At 42.3% G+C, this 12,292-nt stretch overlaps 1 protein-coding gene across 3 annotated transcripts in view; it reads left to right on the top strand.

Annotated features, from left to right (window-relative positions):
• The window catches only part of disc1 (DISC1 scaffold protein), a 46,962-nt gene that overhangs the window by 18,250 nt on the left and 16,420 nt on the right, over positions 1-12,292 (top strand). For all 3 annotated transcript variants that reach the window (XM_038737457.1, XM_038737456.1, XM_038737458.1), the window contains exons 8-10: positions 420-522; positions 698-886; positions 9,263-9,323. In XM_038737457.1, the coding sequence (XP_038593385.1) occupies positions 420-522; positions 698-886; positions 9,263-9,323 (353 nt within the window). The remainder of the gene's footprint in view (positions 1-419; positions 523-697; positions 887-9,262; positions 9,324-12,292) is intronic.

Here is a 12,292-nt window from a genome sequence, read left to right as displayed (position 1 = left end):
ACAGGCTGTAGCCATCAACTCCTCTGTGAATACTACAGAGCTGAGGTGCTGCATCCCCGTCAGGCCAGTGACATTCAGGGCCTTTTTCCCTCTCTGACATTCTAATGGCATCTTTTATGGAGATTTCACATTTTCCTGTCTGTCCACGTGAAAGGAGACACACTCTCTTTCTTTCTAAAGGTTATAGACAAGGTAACACATCAGCGTTGATGCTCTGCTGTGTATTCAAGGCAGGACGAGCACAGAAGGACGGAAATGAATCTGTAAGGTCTTGTAAGAATGAGTGTCAAAAAGAAAATGAAAGCAGAATTGGAAATGAGCTATGCATCCTGTGGGATCCATGTGTCTGCAAAGCTTTTGTTAGTTACCGCCCTCCCCCCTCTCTCTCCTCTGCCTCTTCTTCTCCTTCTTTTCCCCAGGTGGTCATGAGTCAGAGGCTGGGCAGCAGCCTGAGGAGGAAAGTCAGCGAGACTGAAACTCAGCTTTTGGCACTGCAAGAGGCCAAACTGGCAGCCATCTCGGGTAACTCTCCACTCCACCACACCCCAATGCAACCCTTCCTACATTTCACATCTTTTATTTACCTCATTTACTTGAATTGCCCACCATTAGCCTCACTTAATTACGCTATTAATGATAGAGGCCCTCATTAATGGATGGTGTAAGCTTAATGTCCTCCTGTGGTGCACCGGTGCAGGTAATGACTTCAGCAGTGCCAAGGAGCTGAGGGCTGAGATGAAGGCGGTGTACCTGGAGCGGGACCGGCTGGAGGCTCTGGCCAAGAGGCTGCACAGCCTCAGCTTGGGGAGCCGCCAGGAGCTGGCCAGGATGAAGGAGCAGCGGCAGCAGCTTAGGCAGGAGCTGGAGCAGAAGGAGGCAAAGCACGGTGAGTCAGTCTACATCAAGATAACATGTACTGTTGTGATCCCAAAGGAAACACCGGGCTGCTGTAGGCTGTACGAACTAAAAGCAACAAATCATCCTCATTACTTTAACAAAGACTTTCTATGGGTAACAAATAATTCTCACTAATGACCAACGACAGCGTTACAGGTACTTGTAGTTACATTTACATAGCTTAAAGGAGTAGTTTGTCATATCTGCCCTTTAGATATGAAACTACTACTAGCAGCCGATTGGCTTAGACTGGAAACAGCTTGCCTAGTGCTGTCCAAAGGGAACAATAACATCATCTCCTTACCGACACCTCTAAAGCTCACGTTACATCCATCCATCCATCTTCATCTGCTTATATCTTGTTTGTTTAATCAGTACAAAAAACGATGGTAAAAAACGGCATTTTGTGGTTTTACGTGGTGTGATGTGGAATTATTCTTTGGCCTGGCGCAGTAACTTCCTGGAGTCTTGTCGTCACAGTGAGGTAGTGAGGTTGCCAGGCAACCAGCGGAGATTTCAGGAAGTTGCTGCACCCGGTCAAGAAATAGTCCAGCACATAAAATCACAACTTCTTGTTTTGTTTTTGTTACCCTTTTATACTTATTTACATGATTAGATTTACAGATGACTTATGTTTTGACAAATGTAATTAAGATTATAATTAATCACCACAGTTATCACTTTTCCAGACCTACATTGCATTCAAATTTGTAAAAACATGAGAATTTATGACTGGATTTTTTTCTATTTTGCATACCAGGGATCAGGCAACATAGCAATGATGTAGACAGACATGAGTTGTGTGCTGTGTATGTTCCACCTGCCAACTGCAGATAAAACCGTTTTAGCCATATATGGGGCTCAATACCGGATCTTTGCTCCTTAAACCTACATTAAAAGATCTTTTGGCCACTATGTGGTAGTGGAATCAACCTGTAAACAATAACATATGAAAGTTTTAAGTTGATATAACATTTGTTCCATTTGTTAATACAAAAACATTGCAGCTTTAAACTATATAAGAAATGTGAAATTATCTGAAAGAACACTCTCACTCTCATGTCTCTCACGCTCACCTGCCCACTGAGACAAGAAAACGTTTGTTGTATTTTTCTAAGGTAACTTTCTTTCTTTGAATTTACCTTTTTAAAAGATCAATTCAAATGTGAATTTAGAAAAAACGCTTTTTAAAAGACAATTCCTCTCTTGATGTTTCTCCACGCTGGGACGACATCAATGGACGATGACTTTTTTTTTTCCAAATGAAGGAGAAGTGAACTGCTGTCAGTGGGGACTCTGCATCAAATGAGTTACCAGCAGGATTGGCAGTTGTTAAGAGGAGAGGGAGGGGTGCGGTGTTCACGCAAAATGAGCTTTGGATTGTGTGAAGTAGCCAATTACCTCCAAGCCACTCAGTGCAGACATGATGTATCAGCGCTCGCACACACTCTACAACTAGAGGAGATCTGAATGTTGCTTAATGAAGGGGCTTGCTTTTTTTGAGGGAGAAGGAGAAGTTAGATTGGTTTGGCTGCCTGGCACTGGCAGAGACATAAATGGATTTTGACGGCACCACCTGCAGTGCTTCTCTCTCTAGTCCATCAGTCACAGGGAGATTTCTAAAGAAGGTCACTTCACTCTCTGAGGCACTGAGATGGGTGTGAGTGAGTGAGAAGTGAAGAGGCCAGAGCAGGTAGTGAAAGACCAGAGACGGGGGCTCTGGATCGGGCTCCTGCTGCAACCCCAAGTCGTGCATTCAGCCAACATATGCTGTTGTCTACATCATTAAGGCCTGTGGCTGCAGCGTCACTGTTAGTGTCGACCCATTGTCTTGTCTTGAATGCACCCTCTGCTGTCACTAGGGGGCACCCTTTCATTGCTGCAGTCAGGCTGAGTTGCATCGAGTTTTTTTATGGTAATGCATGGACTTTGCATGGGTATTTTCATTCATATAATATTATATCGTTCATAAAAAATTTAGATGATTTTAGTAGAAAGCAATTCCTTTTATTTGCAAAAGGGTTTATGTTTCTTTCCCCTTCACCTGTGTGCATGAACTGTCACCTGCCTCATTTTTGTTGCTGAAATACAGTTCTGAACACCTTGACTTGCTAAACAGCCAGGGACAGCATTCATCTCTCCCCTGACAACCACCAAAGACATGTTCGAGTTTACGTCAGTATCCTAAATACACTGCGCGCCTCACACAGAATAATGCAGCTCTCATGGACATGGAGGATGGGAAACCAGTGACATGCGAGTGCTAGTGCTAAACAAAGGAACTAGAATCAGGTGAGTAACACGTCACAGATGTGGGAAGAGATGGCGAGTTAATGATTGGTTGTATGGCTTTCTCAACTGCTCAAGTGGGTGCACACAATATGGCAGCAGGCACAATTTCACAATGTGTTGCTGACACCAAGCAAGGAGCTCATTAAACTGTCATCCTATTTGGTAATAAGGGGGCTGGCACACGGTAGCTGGAAACTGATAGCCCACAAACAGCACATTACCATTTCTTTAGCTGGAGGGGATTAAAAATTACGGTCTACTTCAAAGTCAAGATGGCCACCCTTTTGATTTCTGAGGCATTTCTAGCATATGCTAATGACACAAGTGTCATCTTATGACAAGAAAACCATATGCCTGTTCTTGAAAAGGCCCATTGTTATGTCATGAGCTCTAAAGCAACACATAGTTCAGCTGATGCCTCCACAAAATCTACACACATACATTCGCTTAAACTACACAGCTTCAGCTTGTTGAGCATCTCCGCCCAGCGTACTTTGTGGTGTGGGGGTTTTTGGCCTGGGAGCCATTACGTCCCTAATTGCCATTGCGACGAGTGCTGATGAATACCAAACCCATTATAGCCGGAGGTTTGATTCCCTGCTGAGAGTATAATTTCGTCCCCAAGAGAGATCTAGAGTGATACTAAATTTACAAATAAATAATTGAAGAGCTGACTAACATGAGTAAATGACCCCCAGGAGTGAGAACATTCAAATGTGGAGGCAGTGTCAGTGTGTGTTCCTCTTGATTTATCCAAGTATTGTGGTAATGCTTATTTAATGCTATTGTTAGTATGCAGGCGGTATATTCTCTAGCAGTCAGGTAATTTGGCTATCTGTGATAAAGATAGTAGGTTGTCTTCTCCACATGGCTCCACTGGAACAAATTTAATTAGTGGTTTTTTTGTGTTTTGCTGCACCTCCACCATCTATTCTTTCTTCATGCAGCTCCCACTCCATTGTCATCTTTTCCTTGCCAGGATTTGGTAGCCCGTCCAGGCAAAACTAAACTGTGCATACCAGTCCAGCAGCTGAAGTGTACATCAGAAATCTGTCACTCTGTGTTATTAAACAAATGCAATTTAATCTTAATGGAGTGCCAATAGTAAAGGCGAGGACATATATGATTTATTCATGACTCTGCCTCTTTCAGGGTGCTTCTGTTGAGAACATGATGGAACGTATGACAGCTTTTCTCTTAAAGAGTGTCTGAATGATTGAGTGCGTTGTAGTGGTTAAGTGGACCCGGGAGAATGTTTCCTGGTTTTTGTCTGTGAAGTTTTGGCAGTATTCATTTTTCCTGTGATTCAGTAGAGGATGTCATTCCATTGTGAATTTGTCTGGAGTTTTATAGGGTCTATACCCTTAAGAATTTCTAAAAAACAATGGGAAGTTGATTGAGGTCCCACTAGAATATCTCCCAACACTGCATTACTCAATGTATTTTCGTTAAATCCATAGTTCTCAAAAGGAGGTTGAGTTTGAATGTATTGATTATATCATATTTAGGTAAGGTAAGCGCCAAAGTGTGTTTACAGCTGTTTGGTTTTAGCTGTGCTAGCAGCATAAGTCTAGGGATGGCAATGCCCATCTGCCAGTCCACTACTTCGGTCCAGACTGAAATTGCTCAACAACCACTGGATGGATTAACTTTGCATCTAGTGCCATCCCCTGGTAGTCCAATTCTTAAGTCATGGGAGCGTATCTATGTTCCCAGGGTCCTAATGCCACCTTTCAGACTGCTCGGAACTGGAAAATTTCAACCTCAAAGCGTTTCAATTGCATGGTGGTGCATGACGCTAAATGTAAACAATACACATGGCTGACAGTGACGAACTTATGTTTCTTTGGCAAGTTTATGCACAGTTAAACCCTCAGCAGTGCACTTGGTGTTAATTAAAAGGATGGCCATTTTATTAAAAACAAGTGATAAATATAAGTTACTCGTTAACTGTGTATTAGTTGGTAATCCTCAAAAGTCAGCAAAAGTTGTAGGCTATATTTCCAAATGTTTTCACATTTCTGGGCATTTTTAACATTTTCCTGAGTAACTTTTGGTTAGAGAAGATGACTTTCAGAGATTGTTTACTTTTAATTTATGGTTTACCATTTACAGTGTGGGCTTCCATGGGAGCTGCCATTGTTGTGTGACATCATTCGGCTGTTACTTGTGAAGTCGGGGTACATATTTTTTCTCCGAGTTCACAAATAGGAAATCCGACTTCAGGTGGCGTTCTATGGTACTTTTTGTAGTTGCCTGGAATGCAGCACAAGTACAGCCTCAGATCAGCTAGCATGGCTGGAGACTCTCTGTAGACGTCTCTGTAGAGGGAGGTGATAAACTCAGAAACGTGTGTTTTTGAAATTAGCTTGGTGCTAATGGAGTTTGTCAAAGGATGCAGAGGCAAATAATAAGATGCCAGTTTAATGGAGTTAGTAGGTGTGCTGTTGTGGGAGTGTTGTAGAGCTTATATGACTGCACATTTTGGGTGAGTTCCTCTTTGTTGGGCCTCTTAGTGCTTCCCAGATTCAGTCATCAGAAAATGTTTTATTTTGCAGCCCACAGCAAAGTAAGTTTAGAATCTCCACTAAACAAACCATGTTTACTGAGTTTGACTTGAGTTATAATGCCGGAGAGCATGTCTTGCATTCAGCAATTCAGCACCCTTAACCAGAAATATATATATATTTGAAGATATATATATATATATCCAAACAAGCACAGATTTTGTTCACACAGACAATTTTTTTTGTCAAATGATTCCTTTTTGTTGTGCATTCTTGCATAGCCTCACAATATGTTACGTCGTGCCAGCTGCAATCTGTGTACTGCTATGCTTTGTGATCCTACAGCCTTACAGCATCATGGGTTATTGAGTGTCTGTCTGAGATATCAGTCTGTTCCTCTTCCTTCGTTAGCTATGCTGCTGGGCTGCTGTGAAGTTCAGATACATTCATACAGTGTGAGTGTCTGCATATATGCTGACTGTGTGTTTGTGATACCTGCAGTGTTGTAAACAGCCCAAGCTGAGCTTAAACACATTAATCACAGTCGGTGCATTCAACTCAATTACAAACACACACAATTTCTCTTCTGCCTTATTTTGTACAGGCTTTTATAACATGCATATTGGTGGTGCTTCGTTAGCATGGAGCCGCCTCTAATTTGTTAGACAACACAAAGGCCTCACAGATGTTGCTTTTATTGTTACAAGGCAATTCAGAAATTACTGCATTATTCACTTTCAATTAGAGAGCTGTTCGAATGCTCATAATGCAAAAGCACATCCAAACACCTTGCCATCGTTAACTTCTGCAGGCTCATTAAAGCTTGTAACTTCATCATCGGGAATTGTGAATCACTGTGTGATATTTCTGCTCCATTTGCTTTCTGTCTATGCTATCGATTGTAATAATCAGATTCATAATTTTTATCATCTTTACATCTATTTAGCTGAAGTAATTATTTCTTCATTAGACTAATGAATGAGTATTTTGACCTATATGAAGCAAATGGCCTCTTTGCAACATCCAGTAACACATTCTCGTCATCTTTCAATAGTGTCTCATTTCTGTTTGTATTGTGAATGGATGGCCTCGTCACTTTTGGCCAGGGTCCTTGGCAGCAATCGGTGATGTTTAGTGCCTGCTGAGATCACTGGTGTGACGGGAGGCTGAACTCATGAATTTTCCAATGCAGGCTCTGTGAACGCCTTTGTGAGGTTCCTTCAACACCAAAAATACTGCCGCATGTATCAGGGACTGACAGAGTGAGTCTCTTCTTTATGGGCTTTTTAGTGCTGATTTTGTTCGCATGGCCTGCCAATGACAGCAACCTCCCGCCGGGCTTACAGGAAGTGGTAATATCACCCTAGTGTTTCGGTTCCACTGAGCGCAGGAGGAGGCTCTGTCGCTTGATGTCTTGTCCCATTCTATAAAGAAAAGATTATTTTCATCTGTCACACCCGAAAAGGCTCACTGGTTTTGCCACCGGTTGGCATGGCGACAGGATGGCACACTGACTGCGTATAACAGCATAGAAAGAAATATTAAGTTAACTGTTATGACGCTCATGTCTATATTGACTGTTTCTATTCCTCACAGTATATTATTTCTAAATCTGGCTCTCACTTTTCTTCCAGCCGTAGCCCACTTTGTCATCTTGCATCTGTACAAGCTCTGTGCCATCGAAGTCAGGCTTAATGCCCCCCATGTATTATTCAGTGGCTATCTTCTTGCAGGCTGCTTAACGGAGCCAGCATGAATGGAAGTTGACAAGGGAAACTCTGTCAGGTAGGATAGGATCTCACATAGCAATTAGAGGGGTGGTAAGTGAGCTGTCTGGTCCGCATACACCAGATCTGCTCACCAGATACGTGATAGCTACTCCAGCGGCCTCCCTCTTCCCTCTGATTTAGCAGGATTGACCACTTTGAATTAAAACGACTCTCAGGAAAAAGTCTCTTTCTGAGAAACACACATGCGACCCCCATAAATAGCCCATCTCATTTCTTCACCAAAGTATGGACAAGAATATGTGTGTGTGTCACACAATCACTTAGTCTCAGACATTTTCTTTTAATCCCTGCTGTGCCAGCCCCCAGCTTGTCTCATCCTGGAGCGGATGCTGTCTAATAACCACCATCAAGACAATGATAGAAATTATATTTCAATCTTCAGTGGGATTCAGAACACTCAATTAGGTGACTGTCTCTCTCTGTGTGAGTTCTAGTCAATGTGAGAAAGCTAAGTAGTCTCCAACCATTTTTGTCTTTAAAATTCATCCTTCATGAAAAAATTAAGTAATGTCTTTTTAACGTGGGATGTACTCTATCAATGTCTCTGTTCAACATTTTGGGAAATATGTTTATTCCCTTTCTTGCCGAGAGTTAAATGAGAAGTTTGATAACACTCTCATGTCTGTGCAGTAAATAGGAAGCCAGCACCTCTAAATCTCACTAATTAACTTGTTTGTTTTAATCCAGACAAAACCCGTAGTGTTAGTGTGCCTGTTTATTTCCTGGCTTGGGGCAGTAACTTCCTGGAGTCTCATCTGATTGGAAGTAACTGTTAAGTGGTCAAGATATAACATGTCAGTTAGTGAGTTTTAGAAGTGCCAGGCTAGCTGGCTCTGCCCAGCTGCATTTTTAGTGTACAGATGATCGGTATCAATCGTCTCATCTAACTCTCTCTGATGTTTTCCCAAATGTGGAACTAGTTCTTTACCATTTTAATTAATAATCTTTCTGAGATTGTTTAATATTTATATGTATTATATGAATATATAAATATTTGTATATTTATTAGAAAGAAAATAGCAATGACTATAAAAGAATCCCGACCCCAAAGTGGGAACCACTGCTCCAGAGTTTGGGAATCTGACTGGTTGTTGAGCTGTACAGGTGTTGTGATATATGAGGCCAGCTTTGTGTGTGTTTCAGTGGGGAGGTGGAGGCTTGTATTGAACATTATAACTAGTGTGCACATATATAGCGGTGCAATTTGATATAAGTGCATCATATTGTGTTTAAAGATCTGCTGCTGCGGGGGGCATATTCTCATGTTTCATACATGAGCTCATTAACGGCGCTCAGATTGCCCTCCTCTCCATCCTGACTAACGCTCAGCCAGCCTGCGTCTGCTTCCTCAGGCACAGCTCACTGCTGGCAGAAAGGCACAGGAAGCAGCATAAGTTATCCGTCCAACTTTATGCCCCACAGAAAATCTGGCACAGGATAAGGACCTATGCCATGAAAACCCCCTTTATCCTCAGGCCGTTTCCAATTTTATCCCTTCTTAGAGCAGTGGGAATGATCTTTCCTCGATTGTGTGTTGGTCGTAAGAGAGAGCCAGCTGGGCCTTTGTGCTGAACTGTACTGTTGCAGTTTCTCAGCACCACCATCGTCACCTACTTTGATGACTACTACCTTCCCTAACGGAGTCCATGTACAATATAGCTAAGTCAGTTTTAATGGTATTAGAGCTGTGATTTGTTGCTAGGATACCCCATCAAAATAGTAAATGAAGTGCAAGTAACAGGCTGTTGTTCTCTCTCTGCTTCTCTCTCCATACAGAAACCCGGCTGAAAGAGAACACTACCAAGTATATCAAGCTATTGGAGGACAGATTGCACAGGTAAGATCGTTTTGTGCTGTCTCTCTCTTATTATAAGACATATATATTTATATATGTATTCCACAGGAGTAAAAATCAAGGAGACATAAAGAGAGCAACAGCCTCCAGGGAATTTCTTCTCACCTCTTTTGTCCTCCAACTAGAGCACCTTCTCCCCAATACATCACCTCACCCACCACGTCACGCACTTACACCTTTTTCTCATGCTGTTGTCTCCCAAAGTCCCTTTCTCACATTTCACTTCATCTCTCACCTACGCAATTTGTCCTTCTCTTCCCACCTTCTCACATATTTTCTAAACCTTTATATTTTTTTATTATATTCTCTACATCAGCTCAGTTTCCACCTTTTCCCTCTTCTGTGTAAACCATTCTAGACAAAACAATATCTTTTTCTGTCTGTCTCATTTTTTCTGTCTGCGTCTCGGAGCACCTAAATCACTGAGGACGGGGCTGTTGTGCTGCAGGTGGTCGCCCAGCCCGCCTGACAGTTACACAACAGCATTGTGATGGGATGAGTGGCTGACTTGTCGAGCAGAGGGTGTGGAACCCAGTCAACTGTTGACACCATACGCCTGTTTATGCTTCCTTATGGAGATTAGAGCTGCTTAGCTCGTCTCTTCAGCAGACAGACAGCACAGAGCAGCTGCGATGTGATCGACTCTTATTCTCAAGCACTTTGGAACCATTTGTGTTTTACAGATGGATGAATAGAGCAAGTAATGTTTTGTGTACACCATATGAGCTCTGCTTTCCACTCACTCTCTTTTTTTAAGTGTTCAGAGGAGGACGGTTAGGACTCCTGGGCTTCCTTTGAGCCAGGAAAAGCCTATATTGTCAGAGAAACTGTGTGTCTGCTTGACCCATGTCTCTGTATGGTGTGTGAGAGGGGGTAGCTTTCTGTGTTGCATCCTTGGAGAGGCAGGGTCACCTCTTTGGAGGGGAGCCAGGAGTCAGTCACACAGTGCAAGGCTGTTTGTTGTTAAAGGATGCTCAGGCTGCTGCTCTGCGTGGTCAAGGAGCAACATGGCTGCGATCTCAGTGCCCAGCAGGGAGGCATGCTTTCTAGACCTTTTCTGTCAATAGGACAGATGGCTGCTTTGTGTTTTGTTTGTTTGATTTTTCAGAGTACCTGTCTGCGCCATAATGTGAAAAAAACCCAAAAACCTTGGCAACACTAGCTGACTACCTGAAAGAGCCATTTCAATTAGGAGAGTGAGCGAATATTTGATTGTGCACATTGAATATGGAAAATGTTAACTTAGGGCTGGACAATATGGCCATTAATATAATCAGGATAAAACATTTCATATACTTCAATATAGATATAGATCATGATAAATGTCAAATCAAAAAGGTTAAAGGCTGATTTTTGTGAAGTGAAAGAAGTAACCAGATGGTTAATTGTGGTTTTAAATATTCTTCATGGTCAGAACATGACGAACATTTGATGCCAAACAGTGGATCACTTAACAAATATGAACATTGAACAGTTATGATAAAATCCTTTTTCAACAAATATGCATGAGTAAAATTAAGTACAATCTTTTTTCAGTCTTGTAATGGGAGTTCTATGAGTACCATCTCCAAACAGTGATGTAATTAATGTTACTCACTGAGGGCCTCTGGTTTATCAGGTACGGGGTCAATGGGAGGTAAATGTGTGTGATGCTTTACGATGTGTCCAGGGGGTCATGTCTTTCATTGTTTTACAACATGTACCAGGCTGTACTAGGCATGATTGTCTTTACGATAGATTGTGATAGTGGTAAGATAGTGCTGACGCTGAGATTGGGATAAAAGTGTGCTGAGACACTGCAGCTCACTTGGATGATACTCTGATGCGTGTGTGTCCCAGTCAGTTCCTTCTGCAGAAGACTTGAATAAATTTCACAGAAAGACAAGTGTTGCCTAAGCCATTTATTTGAAAACTCGAATTGCCACCGCAGTCTCTTTTCCTCAACAAAATAAATATCTTAATAGAAAAGTTAAGTTCTAATTCGTTCATGATTCAGATGAATTATATCAAATATTTATTGAACATTTATTTTATTGCCCAGCCCTATGTTAATAGTCTTTGTTGATTAGACCCTACCGTGACATCATGGTATTTAAACGGGGTGGTGAAGCCATTGGTATAGAATCCCCCTCAACGGAGTCTAGACATTGGTGGTTATTTATCTAAGACAATGCTGAAGATCTGGATGCGACGAGGAGTGGACCTCTGATGAGCTCGATCTAGGTCTGGATATGATGAACTGGAGGTGAAGGGGGTGGAGGAGGGCTGCAGTGATTTCACACAGAATTGACAGCTGACAGCAGCAGTGAGGAGAACAGATTTAAAGTTTGACAGTGACTACATGATTGGCTAACGGAGATCGTGGCAAAACCTAGAGTCCCTTGCTGTCTACTGGAAACGGGACCCTGAGTTTGCCAAGTTGGTAGCATACTACAGGTGGAAGTTCCACATTAGCTCTGCTCCACTTTCTGTTTCCCCTGGGCCTTTCACTCCAGCCTCCTTGGATTCCCCAGTCGGCTGACCTGCAGCATGCTAGCCGCCAGCCTTCACTCCGACCTGCTAATCCAAACCTTCACTTCAGTCGATTAGGTTTGGATTCAGGTTTGGAACCTGTGTCTTGAGCCAGCTAGCCCAATACCTGCCTGTTCTGATCCTGCCCTGGAGCCGCCTTCTGGGAAGCCCTCCAGAAGTGTGGATCTCACTGTCATCATGCCTCTCTGTTGCCCAGCTCCTCCTCTTTGCTGCTGCCCTGCACCTCATTCTTATAGAGGACTGATCCTGACAAATTCAGAAATAAAGACAGAAATAAATAAATACTCAATAAATAAATAAGCATCCGATTAAATGCACAAAAAAATAAAGTAAATAAATAAATGTAGGCAGTAATTAAATTATACAAGGAGACATAAATGTATATATCTATTTTAATTAGCCTCTTTACTTTTTCACCT

The sequence above is a fragment of the Micropterus salmoides genome, unplaced genomic scaffold (genome assembly GCF_014851395.1).
Source record: "Micropterus salmoides isolate LMB-PRFRI ecotype aquatic unplaced genomic scaffold, ASM1485139v1 Ms_hic_scaffold_22, whole genome shotgun sequence".
NCBI lineage: Eukaryota > Metazoa > Chordata > Actinopteri > Centrarchiformes > Centrarchidae > Micropterus > Micropterus salmoides.
Note: the sequence above shows the minus strand (reverse complement) of the source record. Positions and strands in the feature narration are given on the sequence as shown.